This window comes from Engystomops pustulosus, chromosome 6, assembly GCF_040894005.1.
Source record: "Engystomops pustulosus chromosome 6, aEngPut4.maternal, whole genome shotgun sequence".
NCBI lineage: Eukaryota > Metazoa > Chordata > Amphibia > Anura > Leptodactylidae > Engystomops > Engystomops pustulosus.
The window spans coordinates 175,234,730-175,250,257 of NC_092416.1; the positions used below are offsets into that span (position 1 = coordinate 175,234,730).

Consider the following 15,528-nt stretch of genomic DNA (forward strand, 5'->3'; position numbering starts at 1 on the left):
ACACAAAACCCCCACATATTTGGTATCCCTGCGTCCGTAACAATCTGTATAATAAAACAGAATCGTTATTAGATCCGCAAAGTGAACCCCGTAAAAAACAACCTAAAAAAACTCTCTCTGATAAAGATGATTTTTTATTAATGCCCTTTAAAAATGCTCTAAAAAAGTGATTTTAAAAAGTTACGCAATCTAAAATAAGACCACTAAAAAGAGCTATCATTCTTGCAAAAAATAAGCCCTTAAACAGATTTTTGAGGTGAAAAATAAAAAAGTTATGCATATGAAAGACGGTGATGCTAAAATTAACAACAATTTTGCCAAATTACTTTTTATTCAGTAAAAATGGGAAAAAATAAAAAAATATATATAAATGAAGTATTTTCATAAACGTGGCGACCCAAAGAATAAAAATAATATACTATTTTCATGGTATGGTTAACGGCCAAAAAAAAAACACATAAAAATTTTCCTAAAAATTGATGATTTTCATTTCCTCCACCAACAAAGAGTTAATTAAATCTCACCAATTAGCTATAGATGCCCCAAAATTATGTATTAGAAAAGTGCATCTCATGTGGCAAAAGAAATAAGCCCCTATAGGTGCACAATAAAAAAAAGAAAAAAATTATAGCCTGTACAATGTGACATAGCAAATCTGATCTGGATGGCGCCTCCTTCCCTTCTATGCCCGGCCGTGCGCCCATACAGCAGGTTACCACCACATGTAGGGTATCGGTGTACTCGGGAGAGATTGGGTATCAAACTTTGTGGAGCCTTTTTTCATTTTATCCATTACAAATGTTTAATTTTCCACCCAAAATGAGTGTATTGTGAAAAAATATTACAATTTGCAGACTCCACCTCCATTTTGTTTTAACCCCTATAAAACACGTAAAGGGTTAACAAACTTCTTAAAAGTGGTTTTTCATACGTTGAGGGGTGTAGTTTCCACAATGGGGTAATTTACGAGTCTCGCTATTATTTAGGCCTCTCAGTGTCAATTAGAAACTGTGCAGGTCCATCTAAATACAGGTTTTGGCGATTTTACAAAAAATGTGAAAAATGGCACCCAAATTCTGAGCCTCATAACATTCTAGTAAAATATGTGGAATCTGAAAAAACCATGCCAACATAAAGCAGACATTTGGGAAATGTAAGTTATGAATTTATTTGGGTGCTATGACTTTCTGAATCAAAAGTAGAGAATTTAGAACGTTGAAAATAAAGAATTTTTCAAAATTTTTGCCAAATTTTGTTTTTTTTCATAACTAAACGCAAAAGATTTCATCCAAATTTTTAAACTAATTTGAAGTACAACGTGTCACGAGAAAACAATCTCAAAATCCCCTGGATATCTCACAGTGTTCCCACGCTATAACCACTTATAGTGACACAGGCCAGATTTGAAAAATGGGGCCGCGTCCTTTAGGCCAAAAGATGCTGTGTCCCGTAGGGGTTAAGATGCAGCGGGCTCGGCGGATCCCAGCGAGCGCTCAGTGTGATAGCACCACTCACGGCTGCTGCCGGGCACCCTGCCTATTGTCTTATACTGTCCTGATAATACTGGAATCTATTACCAGATTCATTATAGCATCCTTTTCCCCAAGGCCCGCGGTGCTCCTGGATTATAGCCCAGGCTGACGTAAACCGGACTGACCCTTAAAGTGGCAGGACGCCAGCTTCCTAATAGACAATGCTGCAGTTTTATTGCTGGTGATTATTATCCCTTTGTATTGATCGGTGTAGGTGCCGTCTTCAATTGCGGAAAAGCAGAATTTCGTTGACTTTTTGCTTTCTTCAATCATTTTTTGGCTACTAACCTTTAACTTGGATTTTACAATTATGCAATGAGACATTAGGCCGGAAGAAGAGAAAGGATTAAAATAATAAGAGAAGCTAGAATTACCTTTTATAGACAATCTCCAGTGTAAATATGACTTTCCTTCGCACTTGTTTGAAGAAGGCATTCCCCATTCTTTTCTCGTTTGCTGTCAATCCCATGATGTATCAGCACAGCATCACATGACCATTGAAAGACAGGATCATCTCTTCTAGCTGAGGATGCTCTGTAATTACCCTAATATCTTTCTCCATACAATAAGTATGCAGTCAGGGAGGCTGAGCTGTGAGCTCCTAATCTATAACTGTGTGGCAGGAACCCGTCTGATTGTTACTAGTAACTGTGATAGATTTTCTGTCCTCACTGTGGAGAGTCTGTGTGGTACAGTCCATGATACAGTGTGATTCTCGTCCCATCTTTAATATCTATACCATAAGTATACAGTCAGGGAGGCTGAGGTGTGAGCTCCTTATCTATGACTGTTTGGCAGGGACCCGTCTGATAATTATTAGTCACTGTGGAGAACCTGTGTGGTAGAGTCCATCATACACTGTGATTCTCGTCCCATCTTTAATATCTATACCATAAGTATACAGTCAGGGAGGCTGAGCTGTGAGCTCCTTATCTATAACTGTGTGACAGGAACCTGTCTGATAATTATTAGTCACTGTGGAGAGTCTGTGTGGTACAGTCCATCATACACTGTGATTATCCTGCCGTCTATATTCTCCATACCATAAGTATACAGTCAGGGAGGCTGAGCTCTGAGCTCCTTATCTCTAACCAAGTGGCAGGAATTATATTAGTAACTGTGATAGTAGTTTTTGAAGGCAGAATAATACTACTACAAAGCAATGTCAGACCGGGAATCCTTGGGCCCACCAACCTCTACGCTAGGTTGTATTCTGCTGCGTCCCTTGGTTCCATATAGAAATAGTAAGAAGAAAACGAACCGCAGGAGACAAATCAAACACAATGGGGCAGATTTACTTACCCGGCCCATTCGCGATCCAGTGGCGCGTTCTCTGCGCTGGATTCGGGTCCGGCCGGGATTTATGAAGGTAGTTCCTCCGCCGTCCACCAGGTGGCGCTGCTGCGCTGAAGTTCCCGGAGGCGCGCCGAAATGCCCTGAAATTCACCGGCCTATCCTGGATGAAGGTAAGCGCTATTTTCACGACACATTTTTTTTGTTAAATGCGGCGTTTTTTCCGAATCCGTCAGGTTTTCGTTCGCCCACGCCCCCCGATTTCCATCGCGTGCATGCCAGCGCCGATGCGCCACAATCCGATCGCGTGCGCCAAAATCCCGGGGCAATTCAGGTACAATCGGCGCAAATCGGAAATATCCGGGTAACACGTCGGGAAAACGCGAATCGGGCCCTTAGAAAATGACTACTATTACTAAGGGCCCGATTCGCGTTTTCCCGACGTGTTACCCAAATATTTCCGATTGCCCCGGGACCCCATTGGGGGTCATTTACTAAGGGCCCGATTCGCGTTTTCCCGACGAATTACCCGAATATTTCCGATTTGCGCCGATTTGTACCTGAATTGCCCAGGGATTTTGGCACACGCGATCGGATTGTGGCGCATCGGCATGAGCGCGATGGAAATCGGGTGGCGTGGCCGAACGAAAACCCGACGTATTCGGAAAAACCGCCGCATTTAAAAACCGAAAATGTGTCGCTTGGGAAGCGCTTACCTTCACCTGGTCCAGCTCGGTGTATCCCGGTGCGTTCAGATGATTTTCAGTGCAGCAGGACGGCGGAGGAACTACCTTCATAAATCCCGTCCGGACCCGAATCCTGTGCAGAGAACGCGCCGCTGGATCGCGAATGGGCCGGGTAAGTAAATCTGCCCCATTGGATATTCATAGTTTGGCCGGAATATCCCTACAACTGCAGCTCTGCTCTAGTGGTTCCTGATGATCTCTATGTACTTGGTTACATCGATGACGTCCTCGCCTACCCACCTGACCACTCCGATGAATTACTGGCAGTGGCCACTGAAGCCAGTGATCGGCTATAGAAATCACAATGAAGGTGTCAAGTAAACAAAAACAGCAGGGACTACCCCTGGTGGGACATCTAACAGGCGAGTTCATTGTCTCCCTTTACGGTGACTCTGAAAAATGTTGTAAACTTGGAAACTTTTTGTATTAAGAAGTAGGGATCAACTATCCTGGGCTGGAGGTCACCAAATCTTCTACTAATGTCCTGCACTAGCTGGAAAGGTTCTAGAGGAGAAGCTGGTCCGCTGATAAAGATTATTTTTTGATCTGATACAGAAAGTATATGGAAAGACTCTGTGGTGTAGCCAAGGAATACACTGGACACATAGTTATGAGTCTAGTGTATTCTTAGGAGCACCTCCCTACTTCCCTGCACCTCTCGGTGGCTGATGGTTGTTGGGTGTTAACGCCTACCTCTCTTTCACTGTGAGGGGCGCATGGAGAGTCAAGAGAGCTTATAAGAGTCTTATTCAGCTCATAAATACACTGGACTCATTAGTACATATCTGGTAAATTCTTTGATTGGTCTTGTTGTTGTCCATTTTGACTCATCACTATGGAACTAACTCTAGTCTAGTGATAAGCGGACCCGTGTCAGTCCGATTTCGGCCGAACTTTGAACAAAAGTTCAGTTTGGGTACCTGAACCGGAACACGAAGACCCACTGGTAAGACCTGCGTGACACAATGCTTAACTGATTATTTGGGGATGAGACTGAATGCCGAAACCCGTGGCCAAAGTTAGGATTTGGGGACCTGAATCCTCAATGTGCTGCACGGACCCGAACATTGCGGTTCTGCTCTACCCTACTCAGGCCTCTTACCAGAATGCAGGTTCTATCGGGCTGTGTATGTAACATGTAGAATAATGGCTCTTTACTATTGTCTTACGATCCTCTATGTACAGAACACATCCCCGCAGTGATAAACCACGGAGAACCTAATTGTAGCGGACTGTCAGAGCCAGACACCATTGCACGTATAATGCCTCTGAGGCCGACTAATATTTCTCCTCTGCTTCCCAATGCAAAAACATTCTGCGATATACAAGAAGCCTCGGTAATTCAGAGCATCGACACCTTCCATAAAGTGCCAGGGATGTGCCCCGGTGCCATAAACCTCTCTCTCTCTCCGATACCTTATTCCCACACCTTGGGCAATGACCCGCGTTGACTCTCCGGTAATCCCGGAAAGTTTATGGGGACGGTCATAGACTTGAGTAAACTGAATACACAAGCCTCAATGAGAATTCCAACAATAAGATTCAGTATCCGCGCGTCTCCGGAGGGCGATTTCCGAGTGAGCAGATTCAGCGTTTATGTTCTTCCAATAACAGTCGTGTAACAGACAATATTTTTCTACTTGACCCGGTGAGAAATGATTCCGGAGAGACGTTCCGTGGCCGGGATGAAGCCGGGAGGTTATTTCTCATGCTCCGTTGTTAGAGGGTTTTTTTTTATCGCCTCTCGGAGAGAGATATGAATACGTATAATTCATGCAGCAAGAAGCGTTCCCGACATCGGCCTGGAAATGAATCTCTGACCCTGAAACCATCAAAAAACTCCAATTTTACACCAGAATCTGACAATCTTTGTTCTCCTCCGGGTAATTTTAAATTTTTTTTTTTTGCAACTGGGTCACAAGTTAATTTAAGAACCGAATGAATCGATTTGGACCAAAAACCAACAAGACGACACCCAAAAAATTCATCATTTTAATGGAAATATTCCATCTTACTTTAGCAGCGAATAGATAATGATTCCATTCCCCCCTCCCATCATCCGCATATGCAAAGTGTTGCCCTGTAATAATTGTATCTGTGTCAGACGACCTGCAGGGGTTAACGACTATGGGATGGAGAAGGAGCTGCCGGAACGGATTATGTATTCCTGGTATAATAGGCTCCTCTGGGCAGGAATTAATCACGTCAACAGTTCTCCTCGGTGGGGCGTCACACCTGACTGAGGCGGCCGGAGGGGGGCGGCCCCCGCGGCTGGTAAACACTTTACCACTTGAGGGATCAACCGCTGCCAGGAGATAAGGGGTTAATCCAGCCCGAAGGGAAATGTGTTCAACTCAATTTATAAAAATGTAGTTTCATTTTTTTTTTTTTTTCGAAGAAATGCCGAGTGTGCGGTTTTCGTTGTGTTATTATAGGTCGTTTTGGCTCCAACCCATTTGCAGATATATATCATTATTTCATTTGCCCCTCATCAGGTCGGCTCCTGGTTTCACTAGGCCACTGGGCGACAGACCCTGAGTGGGCCCATTTGCAGTGAACTCACATGGCGGCATTAAAAATTCAGAAAAGTAAACAAAAAGTGTCCTGTTCCCTAAAATATTCCCTAGTTTATCATCCCAAACAGTCCCCTCAACCCCTATGGATTCATTAGATACAGCCCCCTCATGGTTATTTTATATAAAGCCCCTCATGGTTATTTTGTGTACAAACCCCTGACACCCTATGAATTCATTTGATACAGCCCCCCTCAGCCACATGGATTCCTTATGTGCCCCCCCCCATCAGCTCTGGGCCCCGGAACCTGCCCAGGTATGCCCCGTGCCATCGCCGGCCCTGCCCCTCATGTCTCCTCTTAGACCCATATTTCACACCTTCTAAACAGTTCTATGTAAAATACGGATAAATAATTCCCACCTCTGGATCCTCCAAAAAAAAAAAAACATCCTGGTCCCACCACCCTGAGCCAGATGGGGCCACTCAGTTTCTGTGCTACAGAAATTGCACCTTCATACAACTTTACCTTATTCTCAAACAGCACTGGACCTGCCCTGAGGCGAGGTGAGTGTCTCGCCTCAGGCGGCAGATTCATCAAACACATTGGGGGTCATTTACTAAGGGCCCATATTGCTATTTTTCATCAGGTTTTCAGAATTTTACCGATTTGCACTGTTTTTCCCTGAATTTGCCCGGGTTTTTGGCGCACACGATTGGATTGTGTCGCATCGGTGCCAGGTCGCATGCGACAGAAATTGGGAGGCGTGGCCATCGGAAAACCCAACGGATTCTGAAAAAACGCGAAATTTTTAAAAAAATGTGTCGCTTGACACACGCTTACCTGCACCAGGAAGAGGATGGTGAACACCGGCGGACCTCGACGCAGCAGCGACACCTGGTGGACATCGGGCGCACGACCGTAGTGAATCGCCGGAAAACACGAACCCTCGAAGGAGAACTCGGCGCTGGATCGCGACAGGACAAGGTAAGTAAATGTGCCCCATTGTGCACCTTTGTCACACGACATCTTGGGACTTCTGAGTGTTTGGGTTATGATGTAAAAGTAATGATGTAAGAATTATTAGTATATACTGTTTCTCTCGGATAAATCCATTCAGATCTTTTAGAGTTAATCTCCTTAGTAGACAAAGTTGGGGAATGGGAGATGAGATGCGGAGTTGCTCTTTATTGGACACACTTTAGCATACAAAGCTGGCTTTGAAAAATAGGTCATTTGAAGGGAAGCTTCTCCCTCCATTGAAATTCGGATCCTTACAAGTCGGTGACAACATAACACAGCAGCAGGAATCCCGCGTAGCGTGCGCCGCTCTACCTGTTCCCCCCAACCGGCCGCCATCAAACGCTGCATACAGGACGCTTCCATCGGGCACCCGCCCCACGTTCCAACGTGTAAGCCTGCTTAAGGCTTTAATTAGTCTCCTGCTACCCACAATGCATTGCGGCCTGGCTATGGTACCCTGGTATTACAAGGGGAGATAAGAAAATGTAATGTGTTTGTTACATCTTCCGAGATCTGGATTGCTGCTGGTCAGAATTCCAGATAAATTTCAAGGTCAGCTTTATTTCGCAGATAGCTGACACCCTATGGCTTATAATGGAAGAAAAGTCGCCCCACAGCCAAATGTTGATAGGCGCCCCCCCAACTACCACACGTCAATTATATCTCTGATGGGTCCCCTCAGGCAGTGGGGCCTGGCTACAGATGCCCCCCACCAAAGCAAGTAAGACAAGCCCTCTGATTGTTGCACATAGTAAAAAAGAATACCCCCCCCCCCCCCCCAGCAGAAATCAAACTGTAACCCCCCCCATTGAGTGCGTATCATCAAATACAACACATTACTAACATAATATTGCCTGCAAAGTGGTGACCGAAGCAAACTTCAGTGTGTTACGATGCAGATGATACGGGGAAAACAGGGCCTGTTATTGAGAGCAGCAACAAGTCACTTTTATGTATTTTGATGCTGAGAACGTAGAGCGAACTCAACTTTTGCCCCAGCTATGAGTGGCACAACATGAGTAGCTGGCATATTCATAGTCATATTTTCAAGACATTCATACCCCTTCACATCATCCTTCACAGCATCCTGAGCTTGTACATGTATCAGACATCACATCATCCTGAGCTTGTACATGTATCAGACATCACATCATCCTGAGCTTGTACATATATCAGACATCACATCACCCTGAGCTTGTACATATATCAGGCATCACATCATCCTGAGCTTGTACATGTATCAGACATCACATCATCCTGAGCTTGTACATGTATCAGACATCACATCATCCTGAGCTTGTACATATATCAGACATCACATCACCCTGAGCTTGTACATATATCAGGCATCACATCATCCTGAGCTTGTACATGTATCAGACATCACATCATCCTGAGCTTGTACATGTATCAGACATCACATCATCCTGAGCTTGTACATGTATCAGCCATCACATCATCCTGAGCTTGTACTTGTATCAGCCATCACATCATCCTGAGCTTGTACTTGTATCAGACATCACATCATCCTGAGCTTGTACATGTATCAGACATCACATCATCCTGAGCTTGTAAATGTATCAGACATCACATCATCCTGAGCTTGTACATGTATCAGACATCACATCATCCTGAGCTTGTACATGTATCAGACATCACATCATCCTGAGCTTGTACATGTATCAGACATCACATCATCCTGAGCTTGTACATGTATCAGACACCACATCATCCTGAGCTTGTACATGTATCAGGTATCACATCATCCTGAGCTTGTACATGTATCAGACATCACATCATCCTGAGCTTGTACATGTATCAGACATCACATCATCCTGAGCCTGTACATGTGTCAGACATCACATCATCCTGAGCTTGTACATGTATCAGACATCACATCATCCTGAGCTTGTAAATGTATCAGACATCACATCATCCTGAGCTTGTAAATGTATCAGACATCACATCATCCTGAGCTTGTACATGTATCAGACATCACATCATCCTGAGCTTGTGCAGGTATCAGGCATCACATCATCCTGAGCTTGTACATGTATCAGACACCACATCATCCTGAGCTTGTACATGTATCAGGTATCACATCATCCTGAGCTTGTACATGTATCAGACATCACATCATCCTGAGCTTGTACATGTATCAGACATCACATCATCCTGAGCTTGTACATGTATCAGACATCACATCATCCTGAGCTTGTACATGTATCAGACATCACGTTACTGTAAAGAATCCTGTCTATGATGATAATGAAGATGGTGATATTTCTTATGTCTAGCTGTACATTGTTATTAGACCAACCCATATTTGTCTTTTTTTCAAACCCAATAACTTCTACTCTAATCCACCCATGACCTTGGTTGCTTTCTTCTGCACTTACATCAGATCAACTTTATCTTTTGATGTTCAACCAATAATAGGCATTGCCTAGTATTACCCATATTTGGGGACCTACACTGATCTGGAGAATTGGGACCCACTGATGCTCCCCCACGACCGGGCTGAGCATGCCCAGCACGAAGAGTGGTCACGCATGCAAGGCAAACTCTAAATTTAGGCAGGCCGCAGGAAGATCTTTTGAATTGCAGAGGTGGCAACCCTAATTCTCACTAATAGGACTGTCATGTGACCAGACTCCTCAAGCTGCCGTTGACTGATCCGTGGCGTGTCATCTTATCAGAGTAGCTCTTCTTGAATGGTCCTTATCCTAGACGCGGAATAGTCTTGTAGGAGACCCATTGACCTGATCTAAATGAAGTGCCTAGAAGTGTTCCGTGTGATCCTATTGAGTCTCCATGAAGATGTTCCTTTGATTGAACCCATGTCCGCACATCTATAGGCTCCTGGTCCAGATCCTGCAGACTATCGCGTCCTCACAACGCGCCTCCCGTACATCTTTGATATCCTTCTTGCACCTGATGTTAATCTGCTACAAAGCCTCCGAGTTATCTCCACCACGTTGCAGCTCCACAGTGTTCAATTACCGTAAATCTATTTTTAATTGAGGGGGAGCAAAAAAAAAAAATACAACTGATTGTTTTTAGTCATAAAATATTAACCGTTCGGATGCTGCAACAAGGGATGACAGCAAATGCGCAAGAGTTCGGGATCGTTAACGGGACATGCCAAAAGAAGTGTGTTTGATGGCACCCGAGATCATTATGCGGAGATCGGGGGTGGGGCCGAGCGAGGAGGCAGCCAGCGAAAAAACTCTGCGCTGATGAGGAATTAATAAGGCAGCTGTGCTAACGAGCCTCGTTAATGATGATGTTGTTAAAGGGAAATGCTTAGCATGTTTTTAATTACAACCATTACAGAGAAGTAACGAGCTCTTCGTCATAGTCAACTCTTCTATTAGTTTAGTTTGTTTGGTTAGAACGAAAAACAAAACTTTTGTTGCGTTTAAAGGGAAACCCATCTGCATTATTGACTATATAGACTGCCGCCAGCGAGCATTGGCCCTGGAGAGATGTGTAATCAGACATTTGTGTATGTTCTTAGTAGCAGCAGAACTGTGAAATGTGGATTTATATTCAAGTGCTAGAGGAGTGTCCTCATACTGCTGTGCTCTGTGCAGACAGTGGTAGATATTGTCCCTTGAGAGATGTGTAATCAGACATTTGTGTATGTTATTAGTAGCAGCAGAACTGTGAATTATGGATTTATATTCAAGGATTGTGCTAGGGGAGTGTCCTCACACTGCTGTGCTCTGTGCAGACAGTGGTAGATATTGTCCCTTGAGAGATGTGTAATCAGACATTTGTGTATGTTATTAGTAGCAGCAGAACTGTGAATTATGGATTTATATTCAAGTGCTAGAGGAATGTCCTCACACTGCTGTGCTCTGTGCAGAAAGTGTAAGGTATTGTTCTTTGAGAGATGTTTAATCATAGCTTTATGTATGTTGTTAGTAGCAGCAGGACTGTTAAATATGGATTTATATTCAAGGATTGTGCTAGGGGAGTGTCCTCACACTGCTGTGCTCTGTGCAGACAGTGTTAATTATTATCCCTGGACAGATGTGTAACCATACCTTTGTGTGTGTTGTTATTACCAGTGGGATTGGTATAAATGCATTTTTATTCCTGGATTGTGCATCGGGGGAGTGTCCTCACACTGCTGTGCTCTTTGCTTTGTGAGTTGAGCTGCTCTGCAGGCCATCTTTTTTTAATAAAAAGCTGTAACAAGCTGCTAGTAAGTACTACAGCAGGCACACGCTACAGATAGGAGGGGCTGCAGCTTTGCAAGTGCACTGGGGTTCTCTATGTTCTCACACTGCTGTGCTCTTAGTCCTCTGCACTGAACTGCACCACAGCTCTCCCTTCTGATCTAAATAAAAGCTATAGCAGCCTTATGGTAACTACTACAGAGGTCACTCTTAGGGGTAGAGCTGTGAAGAAGTTTAACGCACAGAGCTAAGAGAACAGCAGTGTAAGGAATATACATGGAGAATCTACATTCCTAGAATGTAATGGAAATGTTACATAGTTACATAGTTTATACAGATGAAAAACGGAACAAGTCCATCAAGTTCATCCAAGGAAGGGATTGGATGAGGAAGGGATTTAGGAGAAACAATTCTATGTAACATAACCATGTCGTGTTATATAGATTAGTTTTTTGGGTCACAGTGGGGGTTACTGACCTCAGCCCCCCCCTCTATGCTTTCCATACATTGGGGCACATTTACTAAGGGTCCACGGACCACAATTCCGTCAGGTTTTCCTGAACATTTCCGTTTTGCGCCGAATTGCACTGAGTTGCCCTGGTTTTTTGGCGCACACGATCGGATTATGTCACATCGGCGCCGGCTTGCACGGATCAGAAATCGGGGGGTGTGGCAGTCGGACAACCCAACGGAATTTAAAAAACGGAATCTGTAGCAAGATAAAGCACTCACATGAAGCAGGAAGAAGAAGGTGAACTCCAGCGGACCTGGGCGCAGCAGCAACACCTGCAGGAACTCAGACGCATGATGTTAGTTGAATCACGCCGGACCCGAATCCTCGGCGGACATCGCACCGCGGGATCGCGATGGGTCGGGTAAGTAAATCTGCCCCATTGTCTTTAGATGCATAAGACAACCCACTTATGACTTATGCAAGCAGGTTCATAGAAGCTACAGCTTGGGCTGGCCCACAGGTGGATCCCAGCGTTACATGGGCCCCCGAGCCCCCGTTCGTGGTGCCAGACGAGGCACCTCGCTGTATATTATACATATATTTAGCATCAAGCATCTCAACTATTCTATGCATCTTATATGAAAAGATTATGTAACAAACTTGTAGCTGTACAGTGGTGGGCACCAAGATCAGATTTTACTGGTGGTACCGACGTATCCAAGACTGAGCGTGTGGCGTCATACATATTGGTGGCTCCTCAATGGGACGGCCATTACCAACCGCAACCTAGATAAGTGCCGAAACCTGGCAACACACAGCACCTGGTATAGCAGCCGAGATGTAAGCTCCAGTACCAACAAACCACCACCCTTGTAACACATTGGGGGTCATTTACTAAGGGCCTGATTCGCGTTTTCCCGACGTGTTACCCAAATATTTCCGATTTGCACCGATTTTCCCTGTATTGCCCTGGGATTTTGGCGCATGCGATCGGATTGTGGCGCATCGGCATTGGCATGCACGCGACGGAAATCGGGGGGCGTGGCCGAACGAAAACCCGCCGGATTTGGAAAAACCGCCGCATTTAAAAAACAAAAAGTGTCGCAGAGCTTGCACTTATCTAAACTAAGAATAGGCCGGTGTACTTCAGTGCATTCTGGGGAACTTCAGCGCAGCAGCGACACCTGGTGGACGTCGGAGGAACTACCTTAGTGAATCCCGGTCGGACCCGAATCCACCGCAGAGAACGCGCCGCTGGATCGCAAATGGACCGGGTAAGTAAATCTGCCCCATAGATCCAATTCCTGCTCTCCTGCTAAAACCGCTAATTTTATGTATCCAGCAACCAGAATGCTAGCCCTAGATGGGGGTAAATGCTGCAAGCTGTATCTTGGTGGTTGCCATGCATGCCTGCTTAAAGCGCTGGCACCACTGGAACAGCCGACAGAAACCCTGGATCCCAGAGACTATGTACACACGAATTTCCATTAGGGGATCGATAAAGTATTATCTTATCTTATATTCATCATATGCCATTTCCCTATATTTAGCCGCTTCCTCTCTGTAATTAACGCATCGCTCATTTACACCAGGACATAACTAGGATCTAATGACTCCAATGTCACAATGAATTATCATGATCTGACTCAAATGTACATGGCCTGTATGTGTGGTGCTGGCTCACTGACCTATATATATATACTGTATGTATAGGTCCGGTGTAACTGATGGATACAAGCAGAATCCCCATCTTCCCCATGTGCCAGTTAGCAAACTTTCTCCAAAGATCATCTCTTCCTGGAGTTCCCCATCAGTTCTGGAACAGATCTATCATTTTTGGTTTCCCTGTATAGAGTATATACATACATAGTATTTTGGAGCATCCGTATAGAAGACAGTTGGGGGGATAGTATAGGGTGTCATACAGATAGGTACTAGACATCAGAAAATCTACTCCATTCATAGTTTGCAAATATTTGTCTCAACTCTAGTGGCTCCTTAAAGGAGTGTTCTTATGGATAGGTGATATATGTCCAACCCTCACATCCTATATACTTACATGTATGGGCCCGATTCTCGTTATTGGTTAGATGTTAGATTCTGTAGGTAGGTAGGTTGTGATTTTGGAACAACCCCTCTAATATATGGGTAGATTTATATATTTGTGGATTTACAATCCTTTTAATGATCTCCTCTTTTTCAGATATGGGGAACTTTGAAGATGGGGACACCTCCCTCTCTGTATCTCATGGAGGTGCAGCTGTGATTGTCGCCCCGAGTATCGCCAGTTTCCCTCAACCACAAGTCACATGGTTCAGAGACGGAAGGAAGATCCCTCCAAGCAATCGCATGTAAGTGCATGGAAAATGGTGTAAAACTGATGTTTTCCAGCAATAATCAATATGAGGGAGCAAGAAATTGATTGTGTACTAAGCCAGCTCCAATAGTTGGCTGCCAGAGGGAGGAGGAAACTGATTGTGTCTCCTGAGCCCACTCCAGCAGTTATCGTCAAGAGGGAGTGGGCAGCTGATTGTGTACTAAGCCAGCTCCAGAAGTTAGCTGCCATGGGTGGGGTGCAGGGGTAACTGAGCCGTCCCCAGCAGTTGGATGCCAGAGGGGGGAGAGAACTCTTTGTGTCCTGAGCCTTCCCCAGCATTACACTGCCAGAGGGGGCGACTGATTGTGTCTCCTGAGCCAACTCCAGAAGTAGGCTGCCAGAGGGTGGGAGGAAACTGATTGTGCACTGAGCCTGCCTCAGCATTTGGCTGCCAGAGTGGGGAAAGAAATTGATTGTGAACTGAGCCCGCCCCAGTCGTAGGCTGCCAAAGGCTGGGAGGAAACTGATTGTGTCCTGAGCCTGCCCCAGCATTTGGCTGCCAGAGGGGGGAGGAAACTGATTGTGTCCTGAGCATTTCCCAAGTGTTGGCTTCCAGAGGAAGCAGGAAACTGATTGTGTCCTGAGCCTGTCCCAGCAGAAGCCTGACAGAGGGTGGGAGGAAACTGATTGTGACCTGAGCCTGCCCCAGCAGTAGGCTGCCAGAAGGTGGGAGGAAACTGATAGAGTCCTGCACCGGCTCCAGCTGTTGGTGTCTTGAGCCCTCTCCAATTGTTAGCTGCCAGAGGGGGGAGGAAACTGATTGTGTCCCAACCTTTGTGCAATGTGGATCTGAATTATCCAGTTTTGGAAAAATAATAAGTTTTAAGGTCTTTGCCTCTTTAATTGAAATAAACTCCTGTAATAAACAACATTTACAGAATCCCATTATGAGCGGCTCCAAGTTGTAGGCACGCAGTATCTTTGGCTCAGGAACACCTGTCTCAAGCTGAATCATCCAGGAATTTAGAAGTACTAATGAACCGGCGGCATATTCTGCCTTATCTACCTAATTGCAGAGAATTATTATCCAGATCATCTGGCAGCTGATCCCATGTGAGTGGCGCTGAGCGGGGAGATATCTATGGGGACCGGTGCCAGAAAAGCCGAGTGGAAAGGGTGTCAGGTCATTGAGCAAGGAGACCAGAATATCCTGTATCCGCCGCTTCCAGCACAACCCGTATCTTGTAGGGAAATTCAGTTTCGTAAGCTTGGGCTGAGATTAGTGCCGCTTATCAGGGTACCAGCTGTGCCGGTCCAGGACACAGACAAAAGACCGTACTTAGCCCAAATTTTGAGTACTGGGTGCAGGACGTAATCCGGATTCCTTTGTGAAAGATTTTTTGGAAACATAATGAAGGGTCTTTTATGAGTTTGTAACAATGCACCGAGTATACTATGGATCCC

General features: G+C 45.0%; 1 protein-coding gene across 5 annotated transcripts in view; it reads left to right on the plus strand.

Moving 5' to 3' along the window:
- SDK2 (sidekick cell adhesion molecule 2) overlaps positions 1-15,528 on the plus strand; it is a 427,828-nt gene that overhangs the window by 339,331 nt on the left and 72,969 nt on the right. For all 5 annotated transcript variants that reach the window (XM_072112538.1, XM_072112539.1, XM_072112540.1 and 2 more), the window contains exon 4: positions 13,951-14,098. In XM_072112538.1, coding sequence (XP_071968639.1) covers positions 13,951-14,098 — 148 coding nt within the window. The remainder of the gene's footprint in view (positions 1-13,950; positions 14,099-15,528) is intronic.